Here is a 20,888-nt window from a genome sequence, read left to right on the forward strand (position 1 = left end):
CTCGTACAAGGCTTGGATCAAAAGTTATTGCAGAAAAACTGTTTTCGAAAAAATCGGCTATTTTTGCAGTTTTTGCCCCCGCAGGCAAAACCGTTGACGTTAGGTCAAATCTGAGATAATTACTCAGAAAGGGCGTTAATAGGGCTATCGAATGCGTTTTTCTGCGGCGCTGTAGCTCTATTGGTTCCCGAGTTATGCGTTGGCTTCTTGGAAATTTTCGACATTCGACCTGGAAATCGGCGAAATTTTGCCTTCAATGACCTCTGGTGACCTGACCTTTGACCTGACCAAAAAATTGACCGAAGTGATTTCGTCATCATTTTTGACGCTCTTTCCATCGCCGCCTTCCGCGTATCGCTACGTGGCCCAGGAGCCCAGTTACAAGGGGGAGGGTGTTCAAACACCGCCCCCCCCCTCCCCCCCAGCAGGGCGTGGAAATCCAGGACCCCCAGCCGGGCGCGGGCTAAGACAATTAGCAGTGCCAAACGAATGGTCTCCACAAAAAGATTCTAAAGCATCTAAAATTACTGATCCCACTTCAATTGTCCATGTCATATAGGTCAAGGTCAAAGGTAAAAACCGGCACATGTGTGGTGAGCTCAATCTCTGTGTTTCAGAGGATGGTAGGATGTATACGATTATCGGGCAAAACTGGATGGCAATGAAAGAAGACGTATAATCCGATTCCGATTACATGATTCAAGTTCAAGCTCAAGGTCAAATACATGTTTGAAATTCACCTCCAACTTTGTTTTGTTATAAACTTTGTATCCTACCGAATTCCTAAAAGCTTTGAACTATTTTCATGCTCATCAGGTCCCTATATGTGGTTCATGTAACGATTTAAGACTGCCCCGAGGTTAAGGTTATGTGAGAATATCCCTGCTAGAAGCTAAGTCACGAAGCTCAGCCTTAGCTATAGATATCTGTGCACATTTGTTTTCCTGCATAAGTACCGGTTACTTTGTTTGTAATATATCTGTCCTGTAATTCACGAATATAAGGCAGCCGTTAAAACTCTTCCATTTTCCCTTTCTTTAGCTTCTAAATGAATGTTTACATCAGCAAGGATGCCACATTCGTGATCAGAGACTGTGAATACATCAAATAAGACCTATCATGCGTCAACGTCATCCAAAAGTCATTGCAGGTCATCTCAGGTTCACATGAAAATTGAGCGTTTTCAAACAAAGTATGCATATGGCATTCGACATATGACAGGACGAATACGTTGGTATCTTCTAGTGATGTCAATTACAGAAAATCTCAATACCGATACCAAACCAAATACCAACATAAGCCATGAAGAAATACCGATACCGAACCATTTTCATAACATGAGGGAAATATAGACTTTTTACCAATTTCTCAACCTCTTATACATTGTGAGGGCTTATAATACCAACAAAATACCAAGTACATTAGGATTGAGATACCAAATACCAAGTTGGTATCGGTTTGGTATCGGTATACCAAAAAGTTGGTATCCGATTGACATCTCTAGTAGGTATCTTCATCTTAGCTCTAGCGCCATTTTTGTTGAAGATATTTGCGAAAAGAAAACTAATAGCTCAGCTCGGGTCTTTGACCCGAGCTGTGACCTCAGGTCAAGGCTTTTGGTTTTTCTTGGTCATACGCTACACTTCCTTGTTGATATTTTGTATTTATCTCTAAAACTCTATTTTTAGTAGTTATCTATAACTTTATGACCCTACGACGTCATCAAAGGGCTAGTTTCAAATTTGTACTCCAGAGGATTTCAAATTAATGGAGAAAGGGTATTGAAACTTTCGACTTCCAATCTCTAGGCGTTCAGGAGCTATCGCAAATATTCGTCAAGGGGAGAGAGGGAGAACCCTCCCCACAGGGGAGCACTGCCGCTTCAACCCTATTGGCCGTAGTGTCTAACGGTGGCGGCCATATTGCGCAGACCAGCAACCGGCCGCCGCCTGTGTTGAGGAATAGGGAATTCGGGACCTCGATTTACGTTTGCGGCCGCCGCATCCGTGACGTTCAAGCTACGTCGATACGCAAACCGGCATCTTACGCGGAAAAGTTGAGTGGAGAACACGATCGAATCTTCAGAATTCCTCAAATTTACTCGCCGGACCATCGTCTTTCTACAATTGCCCCGGCCGAGAGGGTTGATTGAACCGCTAAATTCCTCGCTAATGCGCCGCTAATTTAACTAGAATTTAGCGGTAAAGTGGTCGTATGCGGCAGAGTACAAGCAGAGTGACTGGTAGGAATCTGTTTTAAAGGTCTCCACAATTCACTCCACAATTCATGTACGTGGTAGCTTAACTTTAGTGTTTTTACGCGCATAGGAGCCAATCTCCATAGGCTGGTACATACCAAACCCCTTGGTCCTTCGCTTTATGGACAGGCTGTGGGCTGGCTATGGGTTAACTAATAGCTTGTGTCCAGATGAATTGACAGTTTTATGCAATGTAGGTAATCTATATCGAGGGACACACTGATCATATACCTAGAAGATGTTCGCGAAAACACGTCTTGAAAATATGCAATATGTATGCGCACAGCGTACAGTATACTTGCATGATGACTTATCCTGTGGATAAAATATCCTGAGTCCTGATGTTTCGTAGGTTAAAAAAAAAGATCGCAGAAAAAGTGCAAAATTTACCAAGGCTTCCGGTAGTGGAGTGGTGCTCGGCAACATTCCGTAAATATTTAGACATTACGAAGCAATTCATTTTGTTCGAAAAATTCACAGAATTCGATATCTTCCTGAAAACACAACAAGTTCGTCTCTGGCAACATATTTCTAAGTTTCACGTCCATCAAAAACCCTGTATTGGTCGTCTTCATGATAAGGCAGTGAGTGCACCATACGAAATGTTCAAAACAAAGCAAAAAATACGGAAATTAACGTCCAAAGCCGCGTCCTCCAGCGCCCAATCCACGTCCGAGACCACCGAGACCTCCCAGTCCGCGGCCAAGACCTCCTCCCAGTCCGCGGCCAAGACCTCCTCCCAGTCCACGACCGAGACCTCCTCCTCCCAGTCCGCGACCAAGACCTCCGCCGAGCAGACTCCCCAGAACTTGGCCGAAAATACTGCGGAAAAAGCACATGAAGGGTGTCAGCTAATCTGTAAAACAGAAGTTAAACAGAAGTTAAAACACTGAAGTTCCCTTGGTTGCAAACAAAATGTAACAATACTGCTGTAAAGCTGCTATGAATATGCAGCTGTAGAAGATTAAATCAGCGTGCAAGTTTTTAGTTGTTTTTTTTTTCTCACATTGGACTAGTTAGTCTGCATATTTACATACAGATGGCATTGCAATGGGATTGGATGGGATGTTTCTCTTCTGGCCGATCTACATAAATCTTCTCAAGGTCATTTGCTAGTGGATAATAGCTGTTTTCACGAACGGCTATCTGGCTGTCTGGCTTTATTATGAGTATGAGTAAGCTGAACGTTTTAGAGACTTACCCAGTTTCAGCGCCCTGCAGGTCTCCAGCTTCGGCCACAGGCTGGTCAGCATCCGGTGTAAACTCGGCGGCTGCCTGCTGTTCAGGTCGGCAGGTCACCACCGCCACTAGCGCCGCCAGAAGGCACAGTGTCACAAACTGAAAACAAAAGTGGCCACGTTCACCATAGTGTGTGAACAAATGACTCCGGAAGATGCCTTTAATCCAACCTGTGGTAATCGTTCAACGATGCGGCCTTGCATTGCTGCTCGATACTATTCATTGCGTAATACAGTTAGAATCAGTCAAATATTCTGCTCCTACCCCCCCCCCCCCCACACACACACACATACACAGATACATTTATCCTCTAATTACATGACCCTGAAAGGTCTTCCATAGACCGAAAAGGATTTATTAAATAGAGTGAATTACCTATAAGGCTTGGCTGGATGAATAATTGACCCTTTTATTATTTCGGTAATAATTAAGGCAAACAAAAAAAACTGCCTTCAATCCCCTGAACGTCAACAGTAAAGAATTGGGTTCAAGATCAGCACGAAGTTTTAGATGCCGGGACCCTTACACAACCGGAAGTGGAACCGAATGAAACAGCGATGCTCGCCCCCCCCCCCCCCAAAAAAAAAAGAATCGTCGATATTCATCGAATTGCTCCAGCTGTTTCAGTTTCTTCCATCACGTATAAAACCTCTATATAAAGGGGTGCGACTCAAACTGCTTTGCGCGCAATTCGCAGTCTGTTAAGCCACGCCAGCAATCACTCGATTCCCAAACACAGTCAGTCACCCTCACCGTTTTCATGTTGATCACTTCTCGTTCAATCAGCGACTGATGCTTGCGGGCACATCCTCCGTTTTATACGTGGTCTCCGCGATACGTCATTTAGACCCCGGAAAATTCCAAATGACCTCGGGTCGTTCAGCATGCCTGGCATACCGGTCTATGAGCGTGTCTCAGATTGGGATTAAATACCTTACCCCATAGGGGATGGGAAGGGCTTCCTCGACCGTTTTGTGAATTAAAGCCAATCCCGTAGGCGTGCATTTTATCACCATTGAATGATGTCTGAAGGTCATCACATCTGCGCTCCAGGTTGGAAAATTTTGGCACACTTCCAAGAACCTATCGCGTCATTTTTTCAGAACTTCATGGTTGATAAGCTGCAGACCAATTGCCAAAATCAGCGAAAATGTTGAGGAAGCTGTTCAGATTAAAACACGATGGCATTGAAATCCCAGAGATGGTTTAGAACGTCTCTGATTTTTTTTATACATCTGATCTGACTGGGTGTTATATAAATGTGGCGGCAGGCCAGGCATGCCAGGTTCGCAGAGATCCGCGTCGTTCATTGCCTTGATGACGTCATCACACTTTTGGGGAGCTGTCAGATAGTCGCGGAGTCAGCTGACGGAGGCGGCGACGGACAGCACTATTCGACCGTCACCCTTGCAGCCATTATTTAACTCAGGAACCACTGAACCAATCAGGACGAACGAAACACCATTCAAATCAGGGCGTACGATTTAATCAGCCGATTCGAAGATGGTGACCTCAGATGACCTGTGTGACCTCAAAGGGTCAACTTGGCGTTGACGCCTATTGCAACCATTGCATAACTCAGGAACTACTAAGTCAAGTGAGACAAAAACACCACCAGTCGATTCAGCGTATGCGATTTCATCAGCCGTTTTGAACATGGTGACCTCAGGTGACCTCGGTGACCTTGGGAGGTCACATGATCGTAATCGCCTATGGTAGCCATCCTATAACTAAGGAGGTACTGGACCGATCAATTTTCTTTTTGGACTTACCCTGAGATGCCCATTGCCCCTGCTCTCTGATCCAGCGTGGCTATGTATACGTTGGCAACATTCATTCATTGGCAATTCAGTCATTGGCATTCAGTCATTGGCAACAACGGTCATGTGACCTCCCAAGGTCACTGAGGTCACCTGAGGTCACCATATTCGAAACGGCTGATGAAATCGCATATGCTGATTCGACTGAAGGTGTTTTCGTCTCGATCAGCCCAGTAACTCCTGAGTTATAGAATGGCTGCAATAGGCGAAAACGTAAAGTTAAAGGAATAGTTCACTTTCCCGAAATTAGTTTTTTGCAATGGATTTATGATTTTGTATGTTCATAATGATATGCAAAGAAAATAACACCTGTTTATTAAAAAAGAGTTTATTTTCTAGGCATATTTTAATTTTGGAAGAGCTATATTCTACATAAGATATAACATAAGATATTGTTTGACACGGAAGTTTATTACGCGTTGACCAAAAATATTGCGTAGTACAAACCCATTGGCTGTAAGCAGAATGCTAATTGACTGCTGTTGACGTGGCTGCATTCCTCTGCAAGGCACTCTTTTCGGAACGAGAAATGGAGTATCTTCGTCTATAGGGTGACCGTTGGACCATAACAGCTTTTGATTTGAGCTAGTCTCAGCTCAACCTACAAAACTGTTATTCCAGTTCAGAACCCCACGTTAAAAGTAAACTATTTCCTTTAACCTTTCGAGGTCACAGAGGTCACCTGAGGTCACCATGTTCAAAACGGCTGATGCAATCCCATACGCTGAATCGGCTGGTGGTGTTTTTGTCTCGCTTGGCTGAGTAGTTCCTGAGTTATACAATGTGGCTGTAATAGGCGTCAACGCCAAGTTGACCCTTTGAGGTCACACAGGTCATCTGAGGTCACCATATTCGAGTCGGCTGAAAAAATCGCACCCCCTGATTCGAATGGTGTTTCGTTCGTCCCGATCGGTCCAGTGGTTCCTGAGTTATAGAATGGCTGCAAGGGTGGCGGTCGAATAGTGTTGTCCGTCGCCTAATGGTGGTCAATATGTCGGTGACAAAACGGCGCCAGTCGACCCGAAAACTAGCAGAATAGCTTACTGCGGCCGGCACCCGATCTAACATATCACAATTCGCACAGACATCCATGAAAATTCGAAGATAAGGTCATAAAAACCTCGAAATGACCAAAATTCACGAAGTGCCAGCAGGATTGTCGATTGAAGTTTGCCAAAGAGCGCCAAACCTAGACGAGGGAGGACTGGCAGCTGGCGTTGTGGTCAGGTGAGACATCTTGTGTGCTGTTTCATCCGTCAACGGGCAGAACAACTGCGTGGAGGCCACCGATGTCCCTCCTGTCACTATCGTCAAACATCCGGCTAAGGTGCACGTCACGAGGTGATGAGCCTCCGGGTGGTGTCAGAATTGCATGTAGCGCCCAAAAATGTCTCCAAAAATAAAGTTTATAACCAGTGGAACGTCCTTCCCACACGAATGTCTCCGTCTAATCCACCGATGAGGCAGCACTGGCAAGATGATTAACCCGCACCGGGCCGGGGGTGTTTGAACAACCCCTTGCGGTATTCGCAGATATTTCAAAAATAGGCCCGGAGCGCCACCGTTTTCGGTACACCTGTTAATGTATCTTTTTTCGCACATGTGAAAATTTCAGACCCAGGCTCCTTGAGGTCAGGTCACCAGGTCATGTCAAGCGACCTCACCTCAGAAAAAGTTAGAACCCTCGTCATAGCTACACCGACTGAACTTTCGGTGATTGATAAAAGTTACTGTATATACAAAATGTATTTCTCGGAATTTTAATATCGGTGACCTGAGGTAAAGTCCATTTTTGCGACCTCTCCAATCTCCATTCAAAGAGAGAAGCTTGAAAGGCGCCTTTTTTGGACGAACGCCATTTAAAACACTCTCAAGCATCGGAATATAGATGAACTTGACAAACTGAACCGAAAAAATGGCACCCGTGACCTCTTATAATGTCCCTGAGGTCATATCAGGTCATAAAAGGTCCACAGCAGTTTTTTAACAATACCTTTTGATGGAAACAGGCTAGAGCGATGAGAACACCTCAGACGTGTTCATCTCGACGATACGGATCGACTGATGTGCAACATGACCTTTTCCGATCAGGTCATGACCTTGACCTGAGGTCAAATTTTCAAAATGACCTTTCAAGGTGAACATATAGTTCATTCGACGCGTCTCGACGAGAGAAACACGGTGCCGGCAAAATAAACGTCGTCAATTTCATAAGTCAAAAGTTATTGCACAAAAAATTTGTTTAACGGCGATTTTTGGAGATTTGCCGTCTGGAGGCTAAACTGTTGACCTGAGGTCAAATCTGAGCACAGGCTTGCGAAAGAACATTGCAAGGGCTATCAAATGCGCTTCTTGCGGCGCTGTAACTCTATGATGTATTGGTTCCCGAGTTATGCGCGCGTTTTTTTGAAAATTGTTGATATATACAAATTTTAACCTTTGATAACCTCTGGCGACTTGACCTTTGACCTGATCTAAGAAATAACCGATGTGTTTTCTTCATTGTTTTTTACGCTTTTTTGAATGCCGCTTACCGCGTGTCGCTACGTCGAAAATATCCTAACATTTCGCGGGAAAAGAAAGCAGCTCGCAGAAAGAAATGCAAACCTAACTCTAGGCTTCCAGAAGAAGAGTAGTGCACGATAACATTCTGAAAATGCTTAGACATTTCACCACAATTTATTTTGTTTAAACAATGCACGAAATTTGATAACTTCCGGCAAACACAACAAGCTCGCAATTCTTCATCTCAGGCAATATGTTTCGAAGTCATCGTCAATCAAAAAACCCTCTATTGGGCGTCTACATAGTACATGATAAAGCACTGAGTACACTCTAAGAAATGCACACAACTGAACAAACTATGCCGAAATTAACGTCCGAGGCCGAGTCCATAGCCAAGTCCGGGTCCGTATCCGAGTCCCACGCCCCGTCCGTATCCCAGCCCGCCTCCGTACGGGTATCCGTATCCTCCGCCGAGTCCTCCGAGTCCGAGTCCACGGCCAAGACCGCCTCCTCCGATGAGTCCCGTGAGAAGTCGGCCAAAAATGCTGCGAAAACAGCAAGTACACGACGTCAGAACAATTGGTAAATAAGCTCGGATGTTTCCGTATTTACAGATATAGTGTTGTCAGACCGCCCTTAAACGTTCACTTGAATGCGTTCATACTGCATAGGTAGTTAAAAAGCAGATGAAATCAGTGTTTGATGTTTCTCAATAGTCTTCTCCCTAATTGGACAAGGTCTAGGTAAAATATAATATCATTGGATCGGATGGGATGTATCTATTCCGGCCAATTTACACCATTCTAAGACCACGTGTTGAGTGGTTAAATGGATATAAACTCAAACCTACTTGCAAACGTCTGCGATAAAGCCATTGATTCTGTTATGGGATGGATAAATGGTCAATGAAAAGGATGGGTAATCCTTAGGAGGATAGATGCGCCCGTCTGAAAGACACGTGTGCAGAATGTGGTCGACAGCAGTCGACACATCTGCTCTACAAAATCATTCCATATAATGAGCAAGATAATTTTTTTTAGAGACTTACCCAGTTTCAGCGCCCTGCAGGTCTCCAGCTTCGGCCACAGGCTGGTCAGCATCCGGTGTAAACTCGGCGGCTGCCTGCTGTTCAGGTCGGCAGGTCACCACCGCCACTAGCGCCGCCAGAAGGCACAGCGTCACAAACTGAAACCAAAAGTAACCGCGGTCACCCACAGTGCACACATGACTTCGGAAGATGCTTTTAATCCAACCTGTGGGAATCTTTCGTCGATGTGGCCTTGCCTTGTTGCTAGATCCTAATTCCTATTCATTGCGTAATACAGTTAGACCCCGAATACCTGGAAGTTGTGAGCTGACTCACCGGGATATTATCCCATCCAAAAGGTACCTACAGCTACTTTGCGCCTCAGTCGGTGGTTGGAATCAGTCCAATTTTCTGCTTCTACCCTCCCCCCATCTCCCCCTTATATACACTTATACCTACTCTAGTTACATGATCCTGAAAGGGCTTCACTAAACCGAAAAGTATTGCAAAATACATTAATCACCTATAGGACTTGGTGGGATGACTAATTGACGCTTTCATTAGCTCGGTAATAATTGAGCAGGCAAAAAGAAAAGCTGCCCTTAAGCCCATAAACGACAACAACAACGAAAGGCTTAAGATCAGCACGAAGTTTTCGGTGCAGGGACCCTTACACGACCGGAAGTGGAACCGAATGAAACAGCGATGCTCGCCCCAAAAAGTTTCGTCGATATTCATCGAATTGTTCCAGCGGTTTCAGCTCCTTTCGTCAGATTTATAACTTCCGCGTATAAAAGGGCGCGACTCAAACTATATATAATAAGCGCACCATTCGCAGTCTGTTAAGCCACGCCAGCAATCACTCGAATCCCAAACACAGTCAGTCACCCTCACCGTTTTCATGTTGATCACTTCTCGCTTAATCAGCGACTGATGCTACCGAGCACATCCTCCGTTTTATAGGTAGCCTCCGGGATACGTCATTCAGGCCCCCGGAAAATTCCAAATGACCTCGGGTCGTTCAGAATGCTTGCCATACCGGTCTATGAGTGTGTCCCAGATTAAGGTTAAATCTCCTATCCCTCAGGGGATGAAGGAAGGGTTCTTCGACCATTTAGTGAATCAAAGCCAATCCCGTAGGCGTGCATTTTATCACCATGGAATGTTTTCTGAAGGTCATCACATCAGCTTAGGAGGTTAGTGAAACAAATTGGCACATTTCCAAGAAAGGTAACGCGTCACACTTTACAGAGCTCCATGATTGATACCTTAACCTCGGAAAACTGCCAAAATCAGCAAAAATACAGCGGAAGCTGTTCAGAGCAAAACACGATGGCATTGAATTTCCAGAGATCGTTGAGCACGTCGCTGATTTTTCAGGCATCTGATCTGACTGGGTGTTATATAATTGTGGCGGCGGGCCGGGCATTCCAGATTCGCAGAGATCCGCGTCGTTCAATGCCTCGATGACGTCATCACACGTTTGGGAGGCTGTCAGACAGTCTCGTATGCAGCTGACCGAGGGGCAATATACGCCTGTCAGACAGTCGCGGAGGCAGCTGACGGAGGGGCAATACAGTAATACACGCCTGTCAGCCAGCCGTGGAGGCAGCCATGACGGAGGGGCAATATACGCTTGTCAGACAGTCGTGGAGGCAGCCATGACGGAGGGGCAATATACGCCTGTCAGACAGTCGTGAAAGCAGCTGACCGAGGGGCAATATACGCCTGTCAGGCAGTCTCGGAGGCAGCTGACGGAGGGGCAATATACGCCTGTCAGGCAGTCTCGGAGGCAGCTGACGGAGGGGCAATATACGCCTGTCAGACATTCGTGGAGGCAGCCATGACGGAGGGGAAATATACGCCTGTCAGACAGTCGTGGAAAAAGCTGTCCGAGGGGCACACGGGATTCATCCAAGGATCACGAACAAGCAAAGGCGTGCACGTTAGGTGCCGGGTATTATGCATGGCGTGTGTGCGCTTAGTTTTCACACAAATTTCTGCTAGAACTTCGGTTTTTGAGCTTGGATTACAATGAAATTTGGCACACATATTACACAAGCAACAAACGAGCTAACGGTTAATAAAAGTGCAAGGCGGTATCGAATCTCAGACAGTCTGCGTGATCTGAGGCACACTCCTGATGAACATCTTCGGGCCGGGTCCGTATCAAAGCGTCCAAAACCGCAGCATCCAAAGTACGCAACATCCAAAACCGCAGCGTCCAAAGTACGCAACGTCCACAATGCGTCCAAAATCGGGTTTATAGCGGGCATTCACAAAGTCCAAAACCGAAACATCCAAAACCGCACCGTCCAAAAACGTATCATCCAAAAAAACGCAACATCCAAAGTACGTAACCTCCAAAACCACAACGTCCAAGACCACGACATCCAAGGCACGCAACATCCAAAACCAACCTAACCTAACCTAACCTAACCTAACCTAACCTAACCTAACCTTACCTAACCTACTGATTTTTGCCTATCCCTAACCCAACCTAACCTAACCTAACCTAACCTACTGATTTTTGCCTACCGGGGATAAGGAAACCCAACCTAACCTAACCTAACCTAACCTAACCTAACCTAACCTAACCTAACCTACTGATTTATGCCTACCGGGCATAAGGAAACCTAACCTAACCTAGCCTAACCTAACCTAACCTAACGGTTTTGGATGTTGCGTACTTTGGATGTTGCGTACTTTGGATGTTGCGTACTTTGGATGATGCGTCCTTGGATGTTGCGTTTTTGGATGATACGTTTTGGATGTTGCGGTTTTGGATGTTTCGGTTTTGGACGTTGTGAATGCTCCCTATATACCCGATTTTGGACGTATTTTGGACGTTGCGTACTTTGGACGCTGCGGTTTTGGATGTTGCGTACTTTGGATGCTGCGGTCTTGGACGCTTTGATGGTCCCCCCTTCGGGCCACTGTATGGCGGCAAGAAGCAGCGTTTTTTTTTTTTCTTTTTTACTTGAACCAGACGCCAATCTGCACTTACAATCTTCCTTAGTGCGATGCTTGCTTTACCAAGCCCCCGCAGAGTCCCCATCCGGTCGCCGTTCAGGCATGCCGAGAGAATTATCTTCGCTGCATACAAACGGCATCCGCGCGCTATTCAGCAGATCCTACAGCGCTCCACGCGTACAGTGGGCTGCAGTGTGCTCTGACTAGGACACGCATGCTTTCCTCCGGTAGTGCTCCCAATATGCAGCCTTGGGCCGCGTGTTAGCTATTAGCTCCCTTCCTAATAAAAACACTTGGAGGGGTGTCCTCTATTGATCTAGTTCTCTAGTTCTAGCTCTCTCTCTATTCTCTAGCTCCCTATTGATCTTTATAGTTCTCTCTTTTTTATATAAATTTAGCTCGAATGTTTGAATGGACAGATCGACAGAGCCGGAGACTACGCTAGTCGCTAAGTAAAGCTTGTTGCGTAGACTCCTATACCCCTAACCGTCCGATCGCCCAATTCCGGGTAACGGAAAGAATTTAGATGCCAAAGTTTTAACGTGCCCTTCAAAGCCGGACACGGCCTGTCCCATTCAACTGACATCAACTGGCTGCGGCTGCTCCCACCAACCGCACACCATCCCCGTCAGGAGACTCATATATCGAGCGCCGGAGCGTCTCGAACCCGGGCTCTCACTACCGGGAGTCCGATGCTCTACCAACGGGACAGGCTATATTGAATGATCATTTACTATGCTTAAGTATGTATTATGTATATGATAGCTACGACAGTTTACGAGATACGGACCATAAGACGCCCTTCGAGGGCGACAAATGGGCGGGCGAGCGAGTGAACCTGGACGCGCGGAGCCGGAGGTGCGAGAGTGTACTTCCAACTGGCTTGTAAGTACAGTGTGCACGCCAACGCACTAACCGGTGTCGAGCGGTGTGCCACCTTTGAGTGGAAATCGGCCCAGAGACGTGCAAGCGTCACCCTACACGTGCGTACGTGAAAACTGGGTTTCAACTGACTTTCCATGGTACCCAAATCGGCGGTCCCTATGGTGCCCCAAATTTGAGCGTTATCGGCCTAGCCGCGTTTTCGAGATCTGAAAGCGACCCCTGCACGAGTGCACGTGCAGTAGTGCACCCAAACAGTGACACATGGAAATAAATGCCTTGCCCGGTGGATGCCTATTATAGTTTCAGCGCCATCGACCCAGTAGTTGCCGAGATAGCCTTCTTGTTACAAAAGTGACACCTCTTCATTTTGCACGTTGCACGTGCATTAGGATAGCCCACATCTATCAGGGTAGTCTAATACTTGGTAGAAGGAATGAAACGACCCTAAAAAATACAGCAAGTGAATCGGTCCATTTGCATTGGTGGCTGAGATATAAGCCTAGCAGAAGCGTGACCACGGCCGGACGGACGCTCATACTCAGAAATTTATGTTATTCAAAGTAAGACTTCGCTTCACTCGCTTCACCCCCTCGCTTGTATTAATCGATCTTTTGTCCAGAAACTAAGTGCATACCGGTGCATCCCTGTTATGGATATGAAGAGACACTTAAATCTGTTAAACTCATTTCGAAGAGTTGGTCAGTTGGTTGGGAGCAGAGCTGGGAAGAAGTGGGGACGGGGCCTCACTCTCCATTTTTAGCCAGCTTTCCGTGTGCAAGAAAAATCGCCTCTTCAATTGGTATTGATGATAGTGCACAAATTTTACATGCATCAATACTCCTAAACTGCGTCTTTTATGTCAGATAATTAGGTCAACTTGAGTAGTTCATGGCCTCTAAACGAATGTGACTGAGCAAATTCCCTACAATTTGCTTGATGATGGTATGTGTCTGTAATATTAAAGCCCTTTTTCCACTATTATAGCAAAATATTGAAACACTTTCATAAGTAGCATTACACTTTCGTTTATTTGTTTCATCATCTCCTCGGCACGGAAGAAGAATTAGCATGGGTATACACACAGAAGAGACACAGAAGATCAGAAGTACGGATATTATCCAACAAATCCGTAGGGCCCCACCCCGTACGGATATCCTCCGTAGGGCAATCCTCCGTAAGGGAATCCTCCAAACGGATATCCGTAATACGGATATACTCCGTACGGATAGCGGCCGTAGAGACCGCCGTATCCGATTCCTCCCCTCCGGAGGCCGCCTCCCAAAAGACGTCCGAGCAATCTGTGGTAGAGATGGTTCAAGTCAGCATCGTGAGCGAAAAATGCAGATTTTTGGCATCTGGCAAGTGGCAACACATTATATTTATGGAAACTGGTATAGTCAAAGAAATTAAGTCCATTGGCAAGCAACAGTTTTTTTTTTCAAAAATAATTTTCTCCTATTGGGGTATGGTATCTCTTCAGGAAGTTAAAAAAAGGTTTAATAAAGTCTAAGTAAAGAGGCTCTGTGCTATAAATGTATGTAATTGTACATAGTGCGTGAGCCGAATCAAGGTGTACCATAAAAAGTAGTCAGGAAAGGGGACGGGTATGTACGCCTTTAAAAAGGTGTAGTCAGCAGTCGCTTTATTTGTCGTTCATTACAACTCACAAGCTTTCAGAGCCCTCCAGGTCCCCCTCTTTGGAGGCCACAGGCTGGTCAGCGTCTGATTTGATGACCTCTGCGGCTGCCTGCTGTTCGGGTCGGCAGGTCACCGCCGCCACTAGCGCCGCCAGAAGGCACAGCGTCACAAACTGAAACCAAAAGTCACCGTAATCACCAATAGATGATGTTGAACATTTTATCTGTTAACCCTCGCACGACCAGGCCATTTCTCATAACACGAACGACCAGGGGGGGGGGGGTTACGACCCCTGGACCCCTGGCGTTTCGAAACGGAAGGTCGTAGAGCTTAGCGAAAAAAACCAACGGATTGCTCTCAACGAGATCTCGCGATTGGTGGTATATTTTTTGGTCCTAGGTCAACATTTGACCTACTTTTGACCGGTCAAAGGTCAAATTTTCGGAAAAATAGAATTTTTTCAACTTTCGGCGGCGATTGCGGCAAAACGGTGGGAGATATCGACTTGAAACCTTCACTATCGTGTTCCTTGATCAATTTTCTATCGTTTGGTATGTATATCGTTTCCCTAGCTCTAAAAATGGCGCGTTGGGAGTGCCGGAAGTCGGCAAGGTCACAGTCGGCGGCAGAAATTCGAAAAATCAAAATTTAAATTTTTGAAATCTGATTGTATTTTTGGATTTGGGAGGTCCATTTGCTCCCTATAGAAGCTAATATTGCTGCATATTCCCATTGAGGTGACAAGAATTAGCAAAATAGTGGTTCGGGCGCTTTTCAAAAATAGTACCGGACGCTGTTCCTCTTGTGACGTCATAGCTCCGTGACCTGACCTGACCCGGTCAAATTTCTTATACCATATGATAGCCAATACTTGCCCCAACATGCATGGGGAGTTTCATCACGATCCATCAACCGATGTCCGTACCACCGGCAGGAAACCTCGGGCGTTGGCACTCAGTTTGTGAAAATCCGGCCGGAGGCTGTACCTCTTATGACGTCATAACTCCGTGACCTGACATGACCCGATCAATTTTTTTTCGGCAAAAGATGCGCAAAGGTTGCCCCAGAGGGTATTGAAAATTTCAGCCCGCTACGACAAGCCGTTTAGCGTGCACTTCGAAAAAACCTCAGGGGGGGGGTTGATACAACCCCCCCCCCCTAGGCGTTCTAGGGTTAAGCAATAAATGCAACAACGCATCTTGCGATTGGAAATACGTTTCGTTCCATCGTATAGCATCACAACTATTCAATGTTACAGAAACATTCATTTCACGTTGTCCCGTGAAAGAGAAAATATCAGTAAGCCTACCGAAAAAGGTCAAAGATTGTAAGCTCCCACCATGTTTAGAGTAGAGTGGGGTAAGATCCCCAGGGTGATAAAGACGCCCCACCCCTTCTAACGGCAAAACAAAAAATCAAACCTGGAAATTCATGTTCTTAGCATAAAGCAGAAACCTTCCTTGTTTACTGCACAAAAATTTGCCAAGCTCAGTTGGGCAACGGTGGGCTGGTGGTTGCTTGTTTTATATGTGCTGCTTTAAAAAAAAATATTTTAGTGTCAAAACATTTTAAATATCAAAGAAGATATGTAATTCTAAAGTCCCTTGCTATTGTCGTGATACATTTATATCCATGTACTTTTTCCCAACTAGTTGTTTCAGGGTGTAGTTTTAGTGTTAACAAATTGTAATGATTTAAATGTTAATTCGGTACTTTGGGAAATATGCCACCTGACCTGATGGAGAAAGACGCCCCCCTAAGTCCGTGGGTTGCCCTTTAAGGAACTCGTCGAATCATTTAGTACATACATACTTGTGAAGAGAGACAAAAGCCGATTCGGGACTATTGAGAGCACAATACGGTCAGGTGCTCGCCATATCGGTCTCTTGGCCCATACGCCAACTTTTTGGGCGGCATCTGACTCTAAGAGCCCTCACGACGGCCTCTGTGGGCCCCATTATTGGCTCCGAAGCCCCTTACAACACTCTTTGAGAGCTCCCACGCTGGCCTCACGTGCCGCGCTGGCATCTGAGGTCCCTAACAATTGTCTTAAGGGCCCTCAAGTCTCATGAAGACCTAATAAGGGCCCAACAACGATCTACGAACGGCACCACGGAGGCTTGGGCGTTGGACTATGATGGCCCTCACGATGACCTCTGAATGAAGCCCTCATGACGGTTTTTTAGGGCCCTTATGATGGCTTTTAACTGTCTACCGCAGGCTCGAATGGAACTGATTCGCTTAGGCAGCTCACGTGCCCATTTTTGTCACTTGTAGTGCGGAGGGGCATCTTACCCAGCCCCAGGGGGCGTCTTTCCCGCCCTCTGGGATAAGGTGCCCCCTTTCACTACTTCAGGAAAATGATCAATAGCAAAAAAAGTTATAATATTTCAAGCAAAAAAGTGTGGCATTTTGTGAAGAAAAAAAAAATGATGTCGGCTTCTTCCGTTGAAACTCCAAGTTTTTTCTTTCCGATTGCCATTTTCGAATAATTTATGACATTACAAACCCCTGGGCATCTTTTCCCCGCTCTTCTCTACATGATAAAACTACTACAGAAACGAATAAAATACGCAGTGACTATTGATAAACAGGCATATATGTAACGTTTGATCATATTACGTTTTTTTGCTTATCACCATCCCATGCGTTAGGTAAAGGTATTTTAAACATTGCATGCCCTCAGATCGCCTGCTCGTATATCTAGTCCACTTGAGACTACCCTTAGTCATTGGCTAATCAAGTTGCACTATTGGCGCTATTTTGTTGATGTAAGTCGCTGATTGTTAGGTGAAAATGTCCTCTCTAGGCAACACGGAAAACACGCCGCAATAGTCAAAGCAATGCTGCAGCAGCCCGGTAGTCACTAACAAACCCATTGTGCAATCCTACTTACCGATTTCATGTTGAGTTCTGCTCACTGGCTTAGCGACTGACGCTGAAGAAGATGACCTTCCGTTTTATAGTTGGGAGCGTGCTACGTCATTGGACGCTCAGAAAATAGCCATAGCCTTGTATCGGTACATCAGCCCGGTCAACGCAAAGTAGTGGCACCAACATCCTGATAGCAGGAAGATACATACTCAGTAGTTGTTTTGTGTCTGTTAATGATCATGAAGGTTCAGTCTATAAGCATTTTGTGTTGCGTTGTGATGTATATAAGTTGCATTAAATTGGCAGAGTGTCATCAGAATAGGCGACGTCATGCATAGCATACGCTATGTGCCCTATGGCAGACTTGTTATTCTCAGAATTGTTGCGATGCTGTCGAGCAATTCATGTTATGCGATATTTGAGGTTTTCAAGACAATCGGATTAGTTAGGCATTACGTGAGAGCAACTGCAAGTCATGCTGTCTATTGTCAAAGGTTCACATAAAATCAGCCGTAGCAACGCTCCTCTTGGACTGCATTAGCCGTTTTCACGACGGCCATCTGGTACACATTTGGTGCACATCTGGTGCAGACTGCAGATCAGGTGCAGATTTGGTCAAATCAGGTTCAGTGTGTCTCTTAGTAGCTATCAGCTAGGGTTGCACTAATTGCTTATATGCCTGCTTTGTCATATTATGATCTGAGAGTATCATCGATTAACCCGGCAGGCGGTGGGCCTCCCGGCCGCGTATTCGCCAATTGTATTACACGAATCGGCCAACCAATGGCTTGCCTCCTGAGTGACGTCAGCGTGGCGTCATACTTTCGGTCCTCGCCCTGGTGGCGTCTATTGAAGCTAGGTTTTAAGTTATTGACATTTAAGCTACATGAGGTATATTATTGCCGTGGCGAAGTGGTTAGAGTATCGGACTGGTGATTCAGAGGTAGGTGGTTCGAATCTACTCGGCGACTTCGATTTTCGTGTCATCTGTCATTGTGCGTTTTTTATACATTTGTAACGGCGTGCACCTAAGAAATCAGACGTAGGCATTCTTCTAATGAATATGTTGCATAAGATAGATATTTGCAGTCCAACCGATTGGTTCGGTTTCGGTATTTTCCAATGGTCTTTGTTTGTATTTGGTTTGGTAGCGGTGTTCTGATTTTCTGTGATTGACATCACTAATGCATAGTGCATACTATGCGAACGTAGCCAATGGAAAGACAAATGGTGCTGGGCGATGGCCATTCATTGATCAATATTTCTCACTGCCAATGGGTGATAGCACGCAGCATTGACAGGGGCGGCGCTGACCTTTTGAAAGTAGGTGGGCACTTGGCAAGGTAAAGTACCTAAAAGTAGCGAAACCTAAGATAAAAATTAAAAATCGCACGCTGGTAAGCAGGCTATTAGATAGCTTTTCGTGTAAGAATCACCATGCACAAAAAAAGTTCGGCATAGCTGTTAGCGTAATCACGGGACGAGATAATCAGTTTCCAGCCGTCAGAGCGTCATCTATAGGAGCTATGTCCTAACTTTAACTTTTACATTTCAGCCGCCAGGGGGATACCTAAGTCCTCTTACTTGGAATCTAGTTAAAGTCAAAAGATTTATATTAGACGTTTATGAAGATAACTTGGGACTGGTTGTTAAGTTGCATGCTCACGGCGGGCTGTCATCAATTTATCTCTATACATGTCTTATCTGATCGATGAAATAATACAGGAATCCGTTGTCATTCGAGTGTGTTTCATAATAGCTCTTCCGACTTTGACGAATATCGACAGTGCCGTAACAAAATTGGTAGTTCAGGTATAGACTGCAACTGCAGTTCTTTTGCAACTTATTCCTTAATCAGATGAACACTTGTCAGAGATTTATTGGGCGTACGATATTGGCGTGCGAACGTAGGGGCCAAAAATGCGCGTCTACGACCGACTTCTTTTAAGAGAAAAGAACCGCTGAAGCAAGAATCGATCCACCGACCTGTCGTCCATCACACCGAGACTCTAACCACTCGGCTACGGCGACACACACATGTCTCATAGCCATATACAATACAAAAGTAGTCTCAACTCAAATCTAGCCTCAATGCATGCATTGTCGCGGCGGATGGCTATGACGTCGCACTAGAGATGTCGCTAGTTGATGGGCCGATTCGTGTAATACAATTGGCGAATACGCCTCCCGGCCACCTTCCGCGCGGTGGGGGGGGGGGGGGGGCATTTTTTGCCCCCCCCCCCCCCCCCGTATCTCCGAAACTACTGGACAGATCCGGAAAATTCAAACGGCGTTCGATAGCCCTGTCCAATTTGTTTGGGGAAACCAAATTTCATTGACCTCGGCGTCACCGATGACGTCACAGGTCAGGTCAAAGATAAAATGTTTCACCGTTCACGGGGCTTCTAGGGAAAGCGCTATAACACCGAGTAAAACGCATATTGTCGAAAATCGGTGATAAGGTGTCAGTTGTCTAGTACATATGTTGCTATTAGAGGTCACTGGTCATACCAGGTCAGGTCACAGGTCAGGTCACCAAAGGTCACCAAGGGTCACCACATGGGCCCAACTTTACTAAGGTTATGCGCTGCATGTGTTATGGCCAGTTTTTCATTTCCAACTCAATGGTGCTGGTTATAAGACCATCAGGTAGGTACGGTTAAGTCACTTTCTGGTGGAGGTCAGGTCAAGGTCAGGTCAAAAAAGGTCAAATTTAAAAGTTGATATTTTTGCATAAAATAGGTATTGATTCGATGCAACTCGTCACGGGGAGTCTAATGGTGGTCTTTGTTTTGCGCTACCAGGTCTAGAATTTCTAAAAATTGAGTTTGAAAATTTAACGTCATCAATTTTGAACAGTTTTTTCGCTATAACTTAGCCAAAAAAAGAAGAGGTATCGATCTCAAATTTGGTATGTAGATAGAAGGCGGTATGGACTATCACATATATTCCTGTTTTTTCGAAATTAAAAAAAAACTTTTTTTGATTTTCGGCTATTATATTCAAAAATCTATTTTGTATTTTTAGGGGTCAAAATCCAAAAATTCGAAAAAAACAAAATAGCAGTTTTGTAGCCCTCTTGATTCCACACCTTTTATGTCTGAAACATTTTTCTGTATCTCTAAAGTTGTAAGCCTGACAGCTCTTCCCGCAAAACCTTTTTTGGGTCAAAAATGGCAGAAATGACGTCACTCTGACGTCATTAGCGGCCAACCTATCATAGCCTTTGGAAAATTTTTGGTCACCATGTGCGCTATAGCTACTCCCGGGGAGGGTACTGAAAGTTTGGTGACGATCGGCGCAGCGGTTCTTGAGATATATCGAAAAAACTGAAGGGGGGCAAAAAAATGCCCCCCCCCCCACCGCCTGGAAAGTTAAAACACTGAAATAGTTAAATTCATAAAATAAAGATATTTGCTGTAAAAGAGATTAGGTGCAGCATTGGTCAAATTAGGTGCACTCGCCGGATAGCCCGTCGTGAAAAGGCTATTATATACCCCAAAAGACAGCCTCTACAGGCATCAGTCGCTTGAATTTATTAACTCAGGTACACCTACATCTTTCTCTTCTCAGCTACTAGTCAGTGATTCATGACTTGTGCAAATAAAATTGCCGGAATTGATTTTGTGTTCGAAATGTAGATTGTAGAAGATAAGAAATTAAAAGAGAA

The 20,888-nt window shown here is 45.4% G+C and overlaps 3 protein-coding genes across 3 annotated transcripts; all 3 read right to left on the reverse strand.

Annotated features, from left to right (window-relative positions):
- Positions 1–2,779: 2,779 nt before the first annotated feature.
- On the reverse strand, positions 2,780–4,332 carry LOC122367549 (acanthoscurrin-1-like). The gene is made up of 3 exons (XM_043340761.1): positions 4,250–4,332; positions 3,459–3,595; positions 2,780–3,079 (listed from the first exon to the last, which is right to left on the reverse strand). Exons 1-3 carry the CDS (start codon positions 4,256–4,258, stop codon positions 2,890–2,892), a joined length of 336 nt encoding a protein of 111 aa, XP_043196696.1. The 5' UTR covers positions 4,259–4,332; the 3' UTR covers positions 2,780–2,889.
- Positions 4,333–7,981: 3,649 nt separating this feature from the next.
- Positions 7,982–9,774, reverse strand: LOC122367560 (glycine-rich cell wall structural protein-like). Its single transcript, XM_043340786.1, has 3 exons — positions 9,743–9,774; positions 8,870–9,006; positions 7,982–8,366 (listed from the first exon to the last, which is right to left on the reverse strand). The coding sequence occupies exons 1-3, from the start codon at positions 9,749–9,751 to the stop codon at positions 8,189–8,191; spliced, it is 324 nt and encodes a 107-aa protein (XP_043196721.1). The 5' UTR covers positions 9,752–9,774; the 3' UTR covers positions 7,982–8,188.
- A 3,949-nt stretch (positions 9,775–13,723) lies between these two features.
- On the reverse strand, positions 13,724–17,315 carry LOC122367550 (shematrin-like protein 3). The gene is made up of 3 exons (XM_043340762.1): positions 17,241–17,315; positions 14,374–14,516; positions 13,724–14,004 (listed from the first exon to the last, which is right to left on the reverse strand). Exons 1-3 carry the CDS (start codon positions 17,247–17,249, stop codon positions 13,821–13,823), a joined length of 336 nt encoding a protein of 111 aa, XP_043196697.1. The 5' UTR covers positions 17,250–17,315; the 3' UTR covers positions 13,724–13,820.
- Between the last annotated feature and the right edge of the window lie 3,573 nt (positions 17,316–20,888).

Source organism: Amphibalanus amphitrite, unplaced genomic scaffold (genome assembly GCF_019059575.1).
Source record: "Amphibalanus amphitrite isolate SeventyFive unplaced genomic scaffold, NRLGWU_Aamphi_draft 000877F_arrow, whole genome shotgun sequence".
NCBI lineage: Eukaryota > Metazoa > Arthropoda > Thecostraca > Balanomorpha > Balanidae > Amphibalanus > Amphibalanus amphitrite.

Bases quoted from the DNA above. Each gene is read 5' to 3' on its own strand.
- LOC122367549 (XM_043340761.1), bottom strand. The intron at 3,080-3,458 runs GTAAGTCTCTAA...CTTTTTCCGCAG, and splicing joins CTGCAGGGCGCTGAAACTGG to TATTTTCGGCCAAGTTCTGG.
- LOC122367560 (XM_043340786.1), bottom strand. The intron at 8,367-8,869 runs GTAAGTCTCTAA...CTGTTTTCGCAG, and splicing joins CTGCAGGGCGCTGAAACTGG to CATTTTTGGCCGACTTCTCA.
- LOC122367550 (XM_043340762.1), bottom strand. The intron at 14,005-14,373 runs GTGAGTTGTAAT...TCTCTACCACAG, and splicing joins CTGGAGGGCTCTGAAAGCTT to ATTGCTCGGACGTCTTTTGG.